At 37.3% G+C, this 13,643-nt stretch overlaps 1 protein-coding gene across 1 annotated transcript; it reads left to right on the plus strand.

The window, feature by feature from the left end:
* The first annotated feature begins 4,011 nt into the window (after positions 1–4,011).
* Positions 4,012–11,164, plus strand: LOC122638959. The gene is made up of 5 exons (XM_043831810.1): positions 4,012–4,423; positions 5,985–6,430; positions 6,527–7,726; positions 7,816–9,146; positions 11,149–11,164. Exons 1-5 carry the CDS (start codon positions 4,012–4,014, stop codon positions 11,162–11,164), a joined length of 3,405 nt encoding a protein of 1,134 aa, XP_043687745.1.
* Positions 11,165–13,643: the final 2,479 nt, after the last annotated feature.

Genomic DNA, 13,643 nt, shown 5'->3' on the forward strand with positions numbered 1-13,643 from the left:
GGCAGAGGTGTCTTTTCACATGGGGAGGAGAGAGATAGACTCATGGGAGTGTTGGCATAGGCCACACTCCCGGACAGAGAACTTTTTCCCTAAAAAGAAAAAGGGAAGTAGTTTTTTGTACGAGAGTGTGGCCTACGCTAGCACTCCCATGTGTCTATATCTCTCCTTAAAACAAAGGGGCAGAGGTGTCTTTTCAAATGAATAAAAAAGAGATAAATTCATGGGAGTGCTGGCGTACGCCACACTCCCGAACAGAGAACTTTTTCCCAAAAGAAAAATATCAATGTCAAATGTCAAACGATAATAGGGTGATCATAGCAAATTCATAATAAAAGATGCCAATTCATCTACAAGTCGTGCAAGTTTTCTCCAAGTCAATCTCTTAATTTAAGGGAAAAAAATCTCTTAATTTAAGGTGTTTCTGTGTGGGAGTGTGGCCTACGCCAGCACTCCCATGAGTCTATCTCTCTCTTCCTTAAAACAAGGTGACATATGCATCTTTTCACATGAAGAGGAGAGAGATAGACTAATGGGAGTGCTAGCGTAGGCAACACTCTGAAAATTACTTCCCTTAATTTAATTAGTTAAGTGGTGGGCTAGAGAAACAGATACGTCCAGCCAAATTCCTGTTGTGGAAAGTTCAGTTTTTTTGCAGGTCATGGAATGTATAATCATATGTAATTCTGTATGTGTTTACTTACGAGGCACCGCATTATCTGATAGCAAGTGCATACTCACATATAATTAGCGTTTTTTTCCCTATTTTTATAGGAGACGTTTTTGTGCATGACAATAAAAAGGAAACATTGGACCATGGTTCAAGGAATCGGTCATTCGGTCTCAGCCAAGGGCGATCAGATATTGATCCATAGTTACTATCGTAGAGATAATTTGATCCTAATAGGGGGACTAATAATTATTCCTTTTTAGTGTTTTTTTTTTTCTAGAATTACAAAATTACAAGAGAAAAAAAAGTATATTACAAAATTACATAATAGTGTGCAGTTTGACATTATGGTATTGGATCAGGTATCGGCTAGTTTCAAAATAGATATCGATATGTATCAGTCTATATCAGTTGTATTGATGTTTTCCATCTTAAAAAACATCGACATCAACATACATTTTGATCATTTTACCCTCTATTCGTATCATATATCAATGTTAGTTGATACCAAGATCGATCGATTATGATATCGATTCCTAAAACTTTTTTTTTTTTTTTTTGGTGTTAAATTAAAGGGATAATTTCTTTGTTCTACTAGATAAAAACCGAAATTACAGGATTAGTAGGTTTTAAATTTATTTTACATCCACTATTTTTTATTTTGAAAAGATTTATTTATCCCTAAAGTTAGTTAATATTCATCCAGAATAAAAGCAGACTTCCAAAATTGCCCTAACCTCATCTATCGAAAAGTAAAAAATTGTTTAAACCACATTGAAGAAAACAACCCTGAAATCCACAAAAATAGGAAAAGATTGTGATAAAGTGGGATGAAAAGATTATTGGAAATAGTAATACCTATTACGGTATTATGGTAATGGAGGATTTTAAAATTTAAAGTGGTAATACCTATTACGGTATTACCCAAAAAAGATGAAAACATATTTTATAGCCTCATAATCCAAACGGAATGAAATTAAAAACAAAGAAAACAGAATACCAAAATTCGAGATCATAAAAAAAAAAAAAACTATCGTCAAGTCCAAAGGGCATGTGGTGGTTAATGTCTCCATACAACGGTGAATGTGATCCCAAGGAGGGGTATTTTGGAACATATTAAAACCCTAGGAGGGGTTTGTGAACCCTATGCTGGTAGGTGAACTGTCCTCTAGTCCTAAAAAGAAAGCTTAATTTTTATCAAAAAAACAAAAAAAAGAAAGAAAGAAAGCTTAATTTTAGTTATTATATTAGTATTTTTTAGAATATCTTTACAAAAACCATTGGGTGAAACGTGGATAAGACACTTTGCTAACTTTTTGAAACAGTTTTTTATTTTTGATAAATGAGGTTGGGGTAATGTTGAAAATTTGTTTTTATTTTTTCCTTGCATGGCATGAATACTAGCCAACTTTGTGGATTAAGTAAATCTTTTTGAAATGGTAAGTAAGGGATGTAAAACTAATTTGAAGCCTACTTATTTTGTAATTTTTATTCTTATTTAGTGGATCTAAGAAATTTTCCCTAATAATAAAAGAGAGTTTTCCACATCCTAGGGTTAGGGTTTTGTTGGTGAAAAATCCAACATCTACACACAGGGGCACAACGCACGTGGTGGAGGTAGCGCGAACGTGCCAAAGCCTTTGACGCAGGCCCAAATGGAACTGGAAACGGCCTGTCTGAGCTTCCAACCAGAACAAAGCACGAAATGGCCTGTTCTAAATGACTAAACGACCTGTTCTAAGATAAAACATGCAGCCTGCTCAGCCAGGATGAAACGGCCTATTCTAAGAGGCCGGAAATGGCCTGTTTTAACTTCTAATTAGGACGAAAAGGGGATCTTTCCGTGCCTGAGTAGCTCTAAGGTCTTTTGAGTGAAAGGAAATTGCAATGGACGAAGCAAAGGAAGAAGATTGAAAATCAAAATTGCTTACTTGCAGTCTATCCGATTGGAGTCAGTACAACTTGCGAAATCTGACATTGATGAGGTTTACAACTTGGTATTTACACTACAACTATTCTACGACCAAATCGCATAATCTCCCAAAAACAAACTCGATGAAGCTTCCATAGCTCTGCCAGCCATGGATTGATGGAGCTTACACCTTGATGTTAATGGTCGTCCTTTGAAACACGAGCCAAAAGACAAGATTGCTGGAGTTGTCCTCCAAGCATCTCCCAAAAATGGATTTGATGAAGCTTCCACAATTCTGCCAGCCACGGACTGATGAAGATTGCAACTTAATGATGATGGTTGCCTTCTGAAACACGGGCCAAAAGACAAGATTTCTGGAGTTATTCTCTAAGCAAGACCTACTTGAATGCCCCTTGAAACACGAGCCAATGAGACATCAGTGGCTGGAAGCCAACCCCAGCAAAATTACAAAGAAAGATGAAAGACTACATCTGGAAAGATAAAAAAAAGGAATAAAGATAATAGAGTGTTGTGTTGTTGATTGTCGTCACTTTGCTGTGAAAGCCCTTTCCCTTTTAGAGATGGAGCCCACGAAGGACTCCTATAGGTGGTTGTCATAACCGTCATCTCTTCCCACAATCCTTGATCCACTTCTCCTGTCGCCACGTGTCCTACATGGCCCTTAGTGGAGCATCTCAACACAAAGCACATTTCTTCAGTTGCATAAATCCTTAGCATGGTGGGTCCCTTTCCAATAACCAACCACTATGCACTTTTATCTCAACCACCCCTCTTAAATTTTAGCCACGTGGCCATGTTTCCTGGCCTACTTTTGGCTACAAGCAACCAACACCTTCCCACTTTGTCATTAAAAAAAAAAGATTCTCCTTGATGGCAACATGCAATGCGCAGTCTTAAGGCATCCATAATTGAAATAATTTTTATAAGTAAAAATGGGGTGTAACAGGTTCACAAATCCCTAAATAGGGTTTTAGCATGTTCTCCAAAATATTCTCCCGATTGCATTTGAATCCATCGTGGTAAATGGATTCGCATTCTCCATGGCTGAAGGGAAACACAGGTCCTTCCTAACAAACGCTTTAAATCGTGGATTATAAACCAAATACGTCTCCAAATCTAAGAACAAATTAACTGTCCAACTCGTCTTTAACCAAGAAATTAAGCAACACGCCATGTTGATAAACCATATATGTATCCTCCCTGAAGGAAAAAGAAAAAAAGGAAAAAAAAAAACCCAATTCATTCTCTACCTCTAAAATGGGTGGTGGAGAAACACATAAAAGCACAGCCTTAATTAATGAACTATTTACTCTATTTAAGTAGCTAGCTAGGCCGGGGGAAGAAGAAGTAGAAGAAACCTAGGTCGATCGATCAGAAACCAAAGACAGCAATAATTGGAATGATGATGAGAATGGGTGGTTTTAGTGTTGTGGGTATCATTCCAATTCTTATCGTTATTGTTGGTGTGATGATGGAGTATTCGTCACCTTTGGTTTATGGCAAGAAAGGAAATGTAACCATGAGAGTCCTGAACACGATAGGTCCAGGAACGAAATTGCATTTGCAGTGTGAATCAAAAGACCAAGATCTGGGAGAGAAGGCATTGGATTACAAGCAGGAATATTCATGGGTTTTCGCTGATAACCTGGGTGCCACTTTTTATAATTGTGATTTCTGGTATGACAGGAATGGTGTTTACATAGCTTCTCATGTAGAAGTTTATAACCCAAAAAGAGATACCCTTTGCGAGGACTGCCTTGTTGATGTTGCACGTGATGGTGTTTACCTTGTAAACAATCAGCACTACTACGCAAAACAGATAGGTAAATGGCCTCCACCTAGCTAATTAAGAGATCCATGGATCCAGAGCAATAATCCATGTTTTAGGTATCGGTTTTAGTATCGGCAATACTGATATGAACACCCGAAACCCTACGGATGAGGGATAAAAATGTCCAAAAATTATAAATAAAAAAAAAAAAAAGTTTGGTATTGGTATTGGTATTTATTTCAGGAAACTATCTGTGTCGGATTGTATCGCTTTCAATATCGATACGGCTGATACCAAACCATTCATAATATGGTTTTTTAATTAATGTGCTTTTTTATTTATTTAAAAATTAAGGAAATCATGTTGTAAGTTGTAACTTGTAACTAAGGTTGTTTCCAATAAGATTGTACTTTTACTCTTTTTTTTTTCGCTATTTGTTTTGTTTCTAAAAATTATGTAATATATATATTTAATACAAGTATTTTTTTTTCCAAAATTGAAAGCTATTAATTGAGGATGTACGTAAACGGATCGAATTCGGTCGGATAATGACATTATCATATTCGTATCGGCAGATCATATCCTATTGGTTTTTTTAGACGGATTTGGATAGTGACATTATCATATTCGTATCCACGGATCATATCCTATTGGTTTTCAGACGGATTCGGATAGTTTCTGGATAATGCTTTTTAGAGTACGGATTCTCCTAAATGGATATGAACATGGATCGAATACGAATTTTCTACTATCCGTTGACATATTTACTGTTTTGTTGATGAGGGCTGGGATTGAAACTTGAGAGTTCGGCAATTACCCTTTCTTCTACTCTTCTTATTTTTTTATTTTTTTACCAAGAAAGTTTTCATCCACGGTCGTGTAAACCGTGTATGTGAGAGGGTGGGAGTTTCAAGGCATTAATTAATGGGTGGGGATTTATGACTTTTCCAATTCTTTGTGAGAGACCCTCTCACATACACGGCTTACACAGCCATGTATAAAAACTTTTCCCTAAAAGTATTTTAAAACATGTAGTAATATTCTCTTTGAATCATCCAATTTGGCCATCCCAAGTTATGAGCGTTCAAAATTTGGGATCAAATTCTTTCTTTTGGAAGATCTAGAAGTGCTTGCTGGCTTTCATTTGGAGACTTTAATTCCTATCTCACTTGGATGGAAAAATTAGGTGGTGACTCCTCTACTAATAAAGATTGTGATGTTTTTGGAGAGTTTACTGATGCTTGCAATTTCATAGATTTGGGATATAATAATCTGCTTTTTACATGGAATAATAAAAGGAAAGGGAGAGATAATATTCGAATTAGGCTGGATAGAGGTTTTGCTAATCCAAGGTTGGATTCAAGATTATCCTAATTTTTCAGTTTTTGTCAAGGCTGCCCTTGGGTCGGATCATGCTCCTAATGTCATCAACTCCCCTGGTTTTACATCACAAGCTAAACGACCTTTCAGATTTGAAGATATGTGGTTTACTCATCCGGATTGCAGCAAAATTGCTAGTCAAGGGTGGTCTATTTCGGCTTCTGGTTCTCCATCTCAGCTTATTTCTAAGAAGTTGGAAAATACTAAAATTTCATTTTAAAAGTGGAACAAAGATTGCTTTGGTAATAATCATTTCAAAATTAAGGAACTCAAGGAAGAGTTGGAGCAGCTACAAAGTCTCCCTATGGATCGTTATTCTCAAGATAAGAAGAACGCCATCATCTTTGCTCTTGAAAGGGAGTTGAATAGAGAAGAAATTCACTGGAAGCAAAAATCAAGAATTGATTGGCTTAAAAAAGGGGATCGTAATCCAAGATTCTTTCATGTTTTGACTCTTAGAAGAAGATACAATAACAGAGTTTTGAAGCTTAAGAATCCTGATGGGTCTTGGACTTCTTCTGCAAATGAAATGGAATCGGTTCTTTGTGACCACTTTAAAGATATCTTCAAAGAGGAACCTATGGATATTTCTGCTGTTGATGAAGTTCTTCAAAGCGTGAGCCCTGTTATTTCTATGGAGATGAATGAAGAGTTGATCAGAATTCCTTGTATTGAAGAGGTCAAGTCCAATTTATTCTCACTTGGTCCGTTAAAGTCTCCAGGCATTGACGGTTTTCCTGTCAAATTTTTCCAAAATTAATGGGACTTTATGAAGGAGGATATCTACAAATTCGTGGTGAATTTTTTCAAGAATGGTATTTTCTCACCTGATTTGAATAAAACTCTTATTTGCCTAATTCCTAAAGTGAAGGAGGCTGATTGTGCTGACCTTTTTCGGCCCATCAGTCTGTGTACGGTTATGATGAAGCTGATCACAAAGCTCCTAACTGCTAGACTCAAAAAGATTCTGGATATGGTTATTGATCCTTCTCAATCTACATTTATTCCTGGCAGGTATATCTCTGATAATATTCTTATTGCTCATGAGTTATTTCATTTTATTAAAAAAAGGAAAATGAATACATCCTCTCAATATATGGCTATTAAACTTGATATGCGTAAGGCATATGACCAGGTCAATTGGTATTTTATCGAGCGACTTCTTCTCAAATTGAGCTTCTCAGTTGCTTGGGTTCAATTGGTCATGTCATGTATCAAGTCTATTTCTTATAGCCTATGGTCGGAAAGTGAGCATATTATTCCTTCAAGAGGAATCCGTCAAGGAGACCCATTATCTCCTGCCATTTTCATTATCTATGCTAAAGCGCTTTCAACTATTATCAGATCTGCAATCAGTAAAGTAGATATTCATGGGATTCGTATTCGGAATCGGGGTACTGCATTTTCTCATCTTTTATTTGCAGACGACTGTTTCCTTTTCTGCAAGGCACACATTGATGAAATCTCAGCCTGGAAAAATATTCTTGATCTTTATTGTAGGGCCTCGGGTCAAGAAATTAATTTGAAAAAATCTTCCATTAATTTTAGTCCCAATCTCTATTCCCGGCTCAAAAGATGGTTCGCTCGTACCTTGAAAATACCATATGGGGATGGTCCTTCAAAATATTTGGGGGTTCCTACGGACTTTGGAATTTCTAAGAAGATTCTATTTCAAAATACAAAGGATCGAACTCTTTCAAAGCTTCAAGGCTGGAAGAAGTCACTACTCTCTTCAACTGGAAAAGAAGTATTACTTAAGTCCTCTGCTCTTCCAATGGTAAATTTTGCTTCTTCGCATTTCAAGCTTCCTATTTCTCTTACTGATGAGATTTCCCAAGCTTCTTCCAATTTTTTCTGGGAAGATGATTCTGATAAAAGTAAAATTCATTGGGTTTCTTGGGAGAGTATGTGTAGATCGAAACAGAAAGGTGGTCTGGGATTAAGGGATCCTCACACAACCAAGCTCTGCTGGCGCGTAATGCTTGGAAGATTTTGAATAATCCTTCTTCTGTGTGGGCAACAATGATGAAAAATATTTATTTTCCTAATGTTGATTTCCTACAGGCTAAATTGGGCCATCAACCTTCTTGGGGTTGGCGTAGCTTGTTGGAAGGTAGGGATCATCTCCTTCTTGGACTTATTTGGATTGTTGGTAGAGGTGATAAAATTTCAGTTTGGAATAATAATTGGATTCCCTCTTCTCTAAATTTTAAAGTACATTCTTTGAAGCCCGAAAATTGCAATATTGAAAAAGTTTCTGATCTCATTGATGCCCGATCAAGATGCTGGAGATTAGACTTAATCAATGAAATATTTTTACCAATGGATGGGATCGAATGCTATTCTGAAATTCGGTTAAGCCTTTATCCCCATGATGATAAACTTGTGTGGGGTACTAAACAGTCGGGGAAATTTTCAGTCAGATCTATGTACCATCTCCTAAATAATAGGAGAGCAGCTTCTATTGTGGACCACCCCAATTCTTCCTCAGATCCTAAAGCATACCACTTGATGAAAGAATTTTTTTGGAAACGCATTTGGCATGCTCATACTCTTCCTAAAATTAAGCTCTTTATATGGAAGTGTTGTGCGGATGGGATTGTTGCTGGTGTCGGCCTAATTTCTAGAAATATTCCTATTAATCCTTCTTGTCAAAGATGTGGAGCAGAAATGGAATCAGTGGGTCATATTTTCCTCAATTGCCCTTTTTCAAAAGCTGTTTGGTTTGGCTCGTCTCTTTCTCAAAAGGTCAATTTTCCATTGCAAGTTACTATGAGCGATTGGTTTCAAGCATGGCATCCTTTGTTTTCTGCGGATAAGAAGATGGCTCAAGATTTATTTTCTCAAGCTTCATTTTTATTATGGTATATCTGGAGAGCTAGAAATGATATTATCTTTAAAAACAAACCTTGGTCGCCGTTGGAGGTTATTCAAATGGCGGAAAAAGCTTTCGTAGAATTCCAGCTTGCAAATAATCCACCTTACTCTACTCATACTCTGGAGCCAATTCGTATTTTGGATTCTATTTCTACTCATAGTTGGATTCCTCCTACACCTTCTTGGGTTAAATTGAATGTTGATGCAGCTTGGAGTAAAGGATCTAAGAAAGGTGGTCTTGGAAACGTTATAAGAAATCACTTTGGCCATCCTTTCTTGGCTTATTCGGTTGGTGTTAATTGTGACTCTGCTTTCATTGCCGAGGCCGTTGCTATTCGGTCTGGCCTTCTTCTTGCTGCTAGGGGTGATTTAAAAAAAGTCTTGGTGGAGCCAGATTGTTATTCATTAATTCAACAGCTATCATCTTCTGATCCAGAGCTTGCCATTCAGAGTATTCATCATGATATTGTTCAGCTTCAGAAATCTTTTGATGATTGCTCTTTTTCTTTTGTTCCAAGGTCTGCCAATAGTGTGGCTGATATCTTGGCTAGGTCGGCCCTTTCGGTTGAGTCTCCGATTGATTGGCCTATTACCACTCCTTGGCTTCTTCATCTTTGTGAGAATGAAGCCACTATTTGTAATGACTCTCTAGCTCAATTAATTTTCTTCTTACCAAAAAAAAAAAAAGAAGGGCTTTTAACACATGGTGAAATTCATCGACGAATTTTTCAGGTCGGGTGTCGACATGGATTTAACAACATTAATGATGGTGGAACAATAACATTAATGAGGATATATCTAAGAGGACCTGAAACAACTACCATGGCTATCCTTCTTTACTTGTGGCAACTGACTTGTTAGCTTTTCATCGCTCACCCACATCTCTACTCTTTGGAACCTTGGTCCAATGGATTCTTATCCTTTTCAATTCTCTAAAGCTTGGCAGTACGGCAGTGCAGTAGTGGAGATGTTGACACATGGCAGTGCGGACATCTAATGGTCTGAACTCAACATAGTCAATGAGCTCGGATCGTTAGATGTCTGAGCTACCAAGTGTTGGCATCTCCACCTGGCACTGCCGAGCTTTAAGGAATTGGAGAGGATGATTTTCTTAGTCCAACACTTATTGCAAACCTTGCATGATGCTTCTAGCCTTCGATGATAACACATGCCCATGAATGCCATAATTCACCACAACACAATGAAATGTGGAGTTAAATTAATAAAACAACAGTAGCCCACCCAGCTGTGGATGTGTTAGGATCATAAAATCCATCACAAATTAAAACCGGTTGATCCCTAAATGAAATGTTCAAGTATTCACTTAGAGACATATGCTCCGAGCCTCAGAATGACTATTAGCATGAAGAGGTGGCAATGCAAGACATCCTACCTCAGAATCCCATCTATTAATTGTTTGGAAAACAATTCAAGGAGAAAAGTTAACATGATGAAACTCACATTTATTTATCCCTTCCATAGTTCCCTGCCTGGCCCAATTCCACAGTCCCCCTAACAAGGGGCGCAATGACCACCCTACCCCTACATAGGGAACTAGCCGAGGCAGGAACTGGAGGAGATAATTTCCCCCTTAAAGATCCAAATGTAGTAAATGGTAACAAAAGCCAACCATCATGAAGGGTGTTTTTGAAAAATAATAATAATAAAAGAGAGTTTTCCTCGGTTTGAATGTTTATCACATCATCCTAGGTTTAGGGTTCACAAATCCCTAAAGGGTTTTAGCATGTTCTTCAAAATATCCTCCCAATACCCACACATTTGAATCGGCTGCCATAAATGGATTTGCATTCACCATGACGAATCATTATTGTCTCTTGTTTGCTGCCTGAATAGGACCATCCTGTCCCCTCACATGGAGACACAAAATGACGATCTAATGCCCTGCCTGAACACACTGCCCGAGGAAGATTAAGTCGTCATTCATACCCCATATGAGGGGATAGGACGATTTTGTTCGAACAGCTGACAGGACAGGATAAAAAATTATCACCATGACTGAAGGAACACACAGGTACTTCAATTCGTAACAAACACTTTAAACCATGGATAATTATGAGCCAAATATGTCTCCTAATTAACTCCCAACTCGTCTTTAACCAATTAGAAATTAACCAACATCCCCATGTTGATAAACCACCCTGGCACCCACCCTGGTTTGGTATTGGTATTTATTTTGAGAAAACTATCTGTATCGGATGTATTGGTTCCGATATCAATACGGCTGATACCAAACCGAAACCAATACTTAAATCCATTAGAGAGAGAGAGACATTCATGATATGATTTCTTAATTAATATGTGTGTTTTTTTTTTAATTAAAATTTGGGAAAATCATGTTGTACTGTAACTTGTAACTAAGTTTGGTTACAATAAGATTGTGGTATTACTTTTTTTGCCATTTGTTTTGTTTTCGTAATGAATATTGTATTAATGTAGGTGTAAAAAAAGTTTTTTTTTTTTTCAAAAATTTTAAAACTATTAATGCAGAATTTGATGCAGTTTATATGTGAAGTGACAGTATTACTCCTGCATTAAATGACTTTTGATAAGAAGACAAGAATAAAAAAAAAAAAATATAAGGAAAAAATAATGCTACCTGGTCACGTGGCCAGCGTGACTCCTACGTCTAGACACAGTACTACCCTGCCCCCATGGAAATTAAGTACCACCTTGCACTCATGGAAAAGCGGAAATCATGTCCAAGTTGATGCTTTTGCGTGCGTTCTCATTAGCTAACGTATGTGTACAGGCTCTAGAGGCCCAGGCAATGTTCTGTCACCCAAAAAATAAAGGCAAAGAGAATGCTACCTGATCACGTGCAGTGCGTGGCCCTGTGCCCAAACACATGGCCATGTGAAATGAACGTCGCATCCATAGGAAATTCCATCTTTCCATGGGGAAACGACAGTCATTTCACGAGTCCCTATGTCTGAGCACAGGGTCTGTGCGTTGCACTTGACCAGGTAACATTCTCTCACCCAAAAATTAATTTCTTAGACACATAGATAAGAACCGAAATTAGAAGATAAGTAGGTTTCAAATTTGTTTTACATCCATTAGTTTAATTTTAAAAAGATTTACTTAATTCCCATAGTTACTTATTGATAAAGCCACCTAAGAAGAAAATGAAATCATACTTGCAAAATTGCCCCAACCCTCATTTATCGTTTTAGACTACTAATCTGGATAATCTCCTAAATAATTGAGTTCGTGTCATACTAAAAGTAAAAAAAAAAACTGTTTTATACGGGGAAGATTGAGATGTAGTGAGATGAGAAGATAAGGATAAATGCTCCATGCTCCTTAATTGTTGGGGTACAAATCAAACCTCTAATTACTTTAAAAAAACAAAAAAATAGTTATAGCGGTTTCGCCAAAGAGAAGTGCACCTTAATTGTTGGGATAGAAAACAAAGGAAACAGATTTAAAAAACAAAAAAATCCAAACCCATCATCTAATCCTAATTTGCTTCAAGGCATTTATCACTCATCCGTTCTCACCATCTAATCTTAATTTGTTTCTTTCATTTGTTAGAGTACAAATCAAAGCTCTGATCACCCACAAAAAAAAAGACATCGGGGTCTCTGCCAATTCCAATTCAAATCGACCGTATCACCGATCTGGATCAGTCCTGTTTTCTTTAAAAAAAAAAAAAGAATATTTTTTTTTAATTTTTAGCCCGGCTATACCGATCCATCCGATCCATCAACACGGGATCAGTAAGAAATCCAACCGATCCACTAACGAGAGTGAGAAAAATAATCGAAAAGAAGAAAAAACAGAGTAAGATAGATAGTAGTGTGCATCTTCCTGCTTGTTTTCCCCCATTTCAGTTTTTATTTCTTACTCTTCCCATTTATATTTCGGGTAAAGTATACGTACCCCCCTATAATGAACCCAATATTCCTCGTACCCCCCTAAGAGGCTCAATATTCCACGTACCACCCCTACTTTACCCCCTAAAGCCATTCAGGTCCAAAATACTAAAAAATGACCAAACTACCCTTTCTTCTATCTTTTCTAAAATTTGAAAAGACCTAATTGCCCTGACTTATTTGCTAAAATTTGAAAAATCCAAAATGCCCTTATCTTCCCCAAATCATCATCTTCTTTTACAATGGAGATATGCACCACCACCACTGCCGCCGCCACCCATCATTAACACCATCACCACCGTGAAGCCCCACCTGGAGCACCACCTCCAACTCCTCCACCCTTACCAATTTCACCACCAAGTCTCCCTCCCTTGCCTATTCTTCCACCAACACCGCCGCTCTTACCATTGAAATATTAAACCTGAATTTTGAGTTTAAAAACGAGAATCCAGAAATGTAGAGTCTCAGTACCTATTCTCCTTAGGAAAAACAAGAAAACACACGATTAGATCTCATCTTCCTGATTCCCAAGTTCTTTGCCCCTCTCTATAAGAATCGAAACTAGGGTTTTTCTAACCCTCCACAAAGTTTGTGAATAGGTGAATCACTAAAGCGGCTGCCTCATCTCTCTCGTGTCAGAGCTCAGGTAAATTGTAGATCTCCTCTTTACGCTTCTGACTTCGTCTTGCTAAATAAAGTTCTCTTTTTTTGTTTCCATTTAAAGTTTGCTTGGTTTCTTAAAATTTGGATTATCACAAAGCTGGGTAACAATCTTCTAATCACAAGATCTATGATGCACATTACATAATTCTGTTATTGTTTTCATGTTAATAGATAAATATGGACTCACAACCCTTTGTATGTTATAGGAATAGGGTGTTAATATTCTGTAGACATCTTTCTAGGTGTTTAAGGAAACGTTTGGTTGCGTAAATCTTTTGGATGTGGTCTGATTGTAGATCGTCATCCACTTGAGTTACCATCAATTGAACCGTAATTCCAGAAAATAAACTGTTTGGTTACCATGATTCTGTTACGTGATTCTTCCGAAAAAACTATTTGGTTACCTGAGTCTGTCACTTGGATTCACCCTGAATCTACTTGAAAAACCGTTTGGTT

Source organism: Telopea speciosissima, chromosome 9 (genome assembly GCF_018873765.1).
Source record: "Telopea speciosissima isolate NSW1024214 ecotype Mountain lineage chromosome 9, Tspe_v1, whole genome shotgun sequence".
In the NCBI taxonomy this organism is placed as follows: Eukaryota; Viridiplantae; Streptophyta; class Magnoliopsida; order Proteales; family Proteaceae; genus Telopea; species Telopea speciosissima.

What these genes read in the sequence shown, in the direction of transcription:
- LOC122638959 (XM_043831810.1), top strand. Translation starts at nt 4,012, where the DNA reads ATGGGTGGTTTTAGTGTTGTGGGTATCATTCCAATTCTTATCGTTATT. An exon ending in CTACTACGCAAAACAGATAG is followed by an intron (nt 4,424 to 5,984) that starts GTAAATGGCCTC and finishes AGTGGAACAAAG; the next exon opens with ATTGCTTTGGTAATAATCAT. An exon ending in CAACCAAGCTCTGCTGGCGC is followed by an intron (nt 7,727 to 7,815) that starts GTAATGCTTGGA and finishes GATTTCCTACAG; the next exon opens with GCTAAATTGGGCCATCAACC.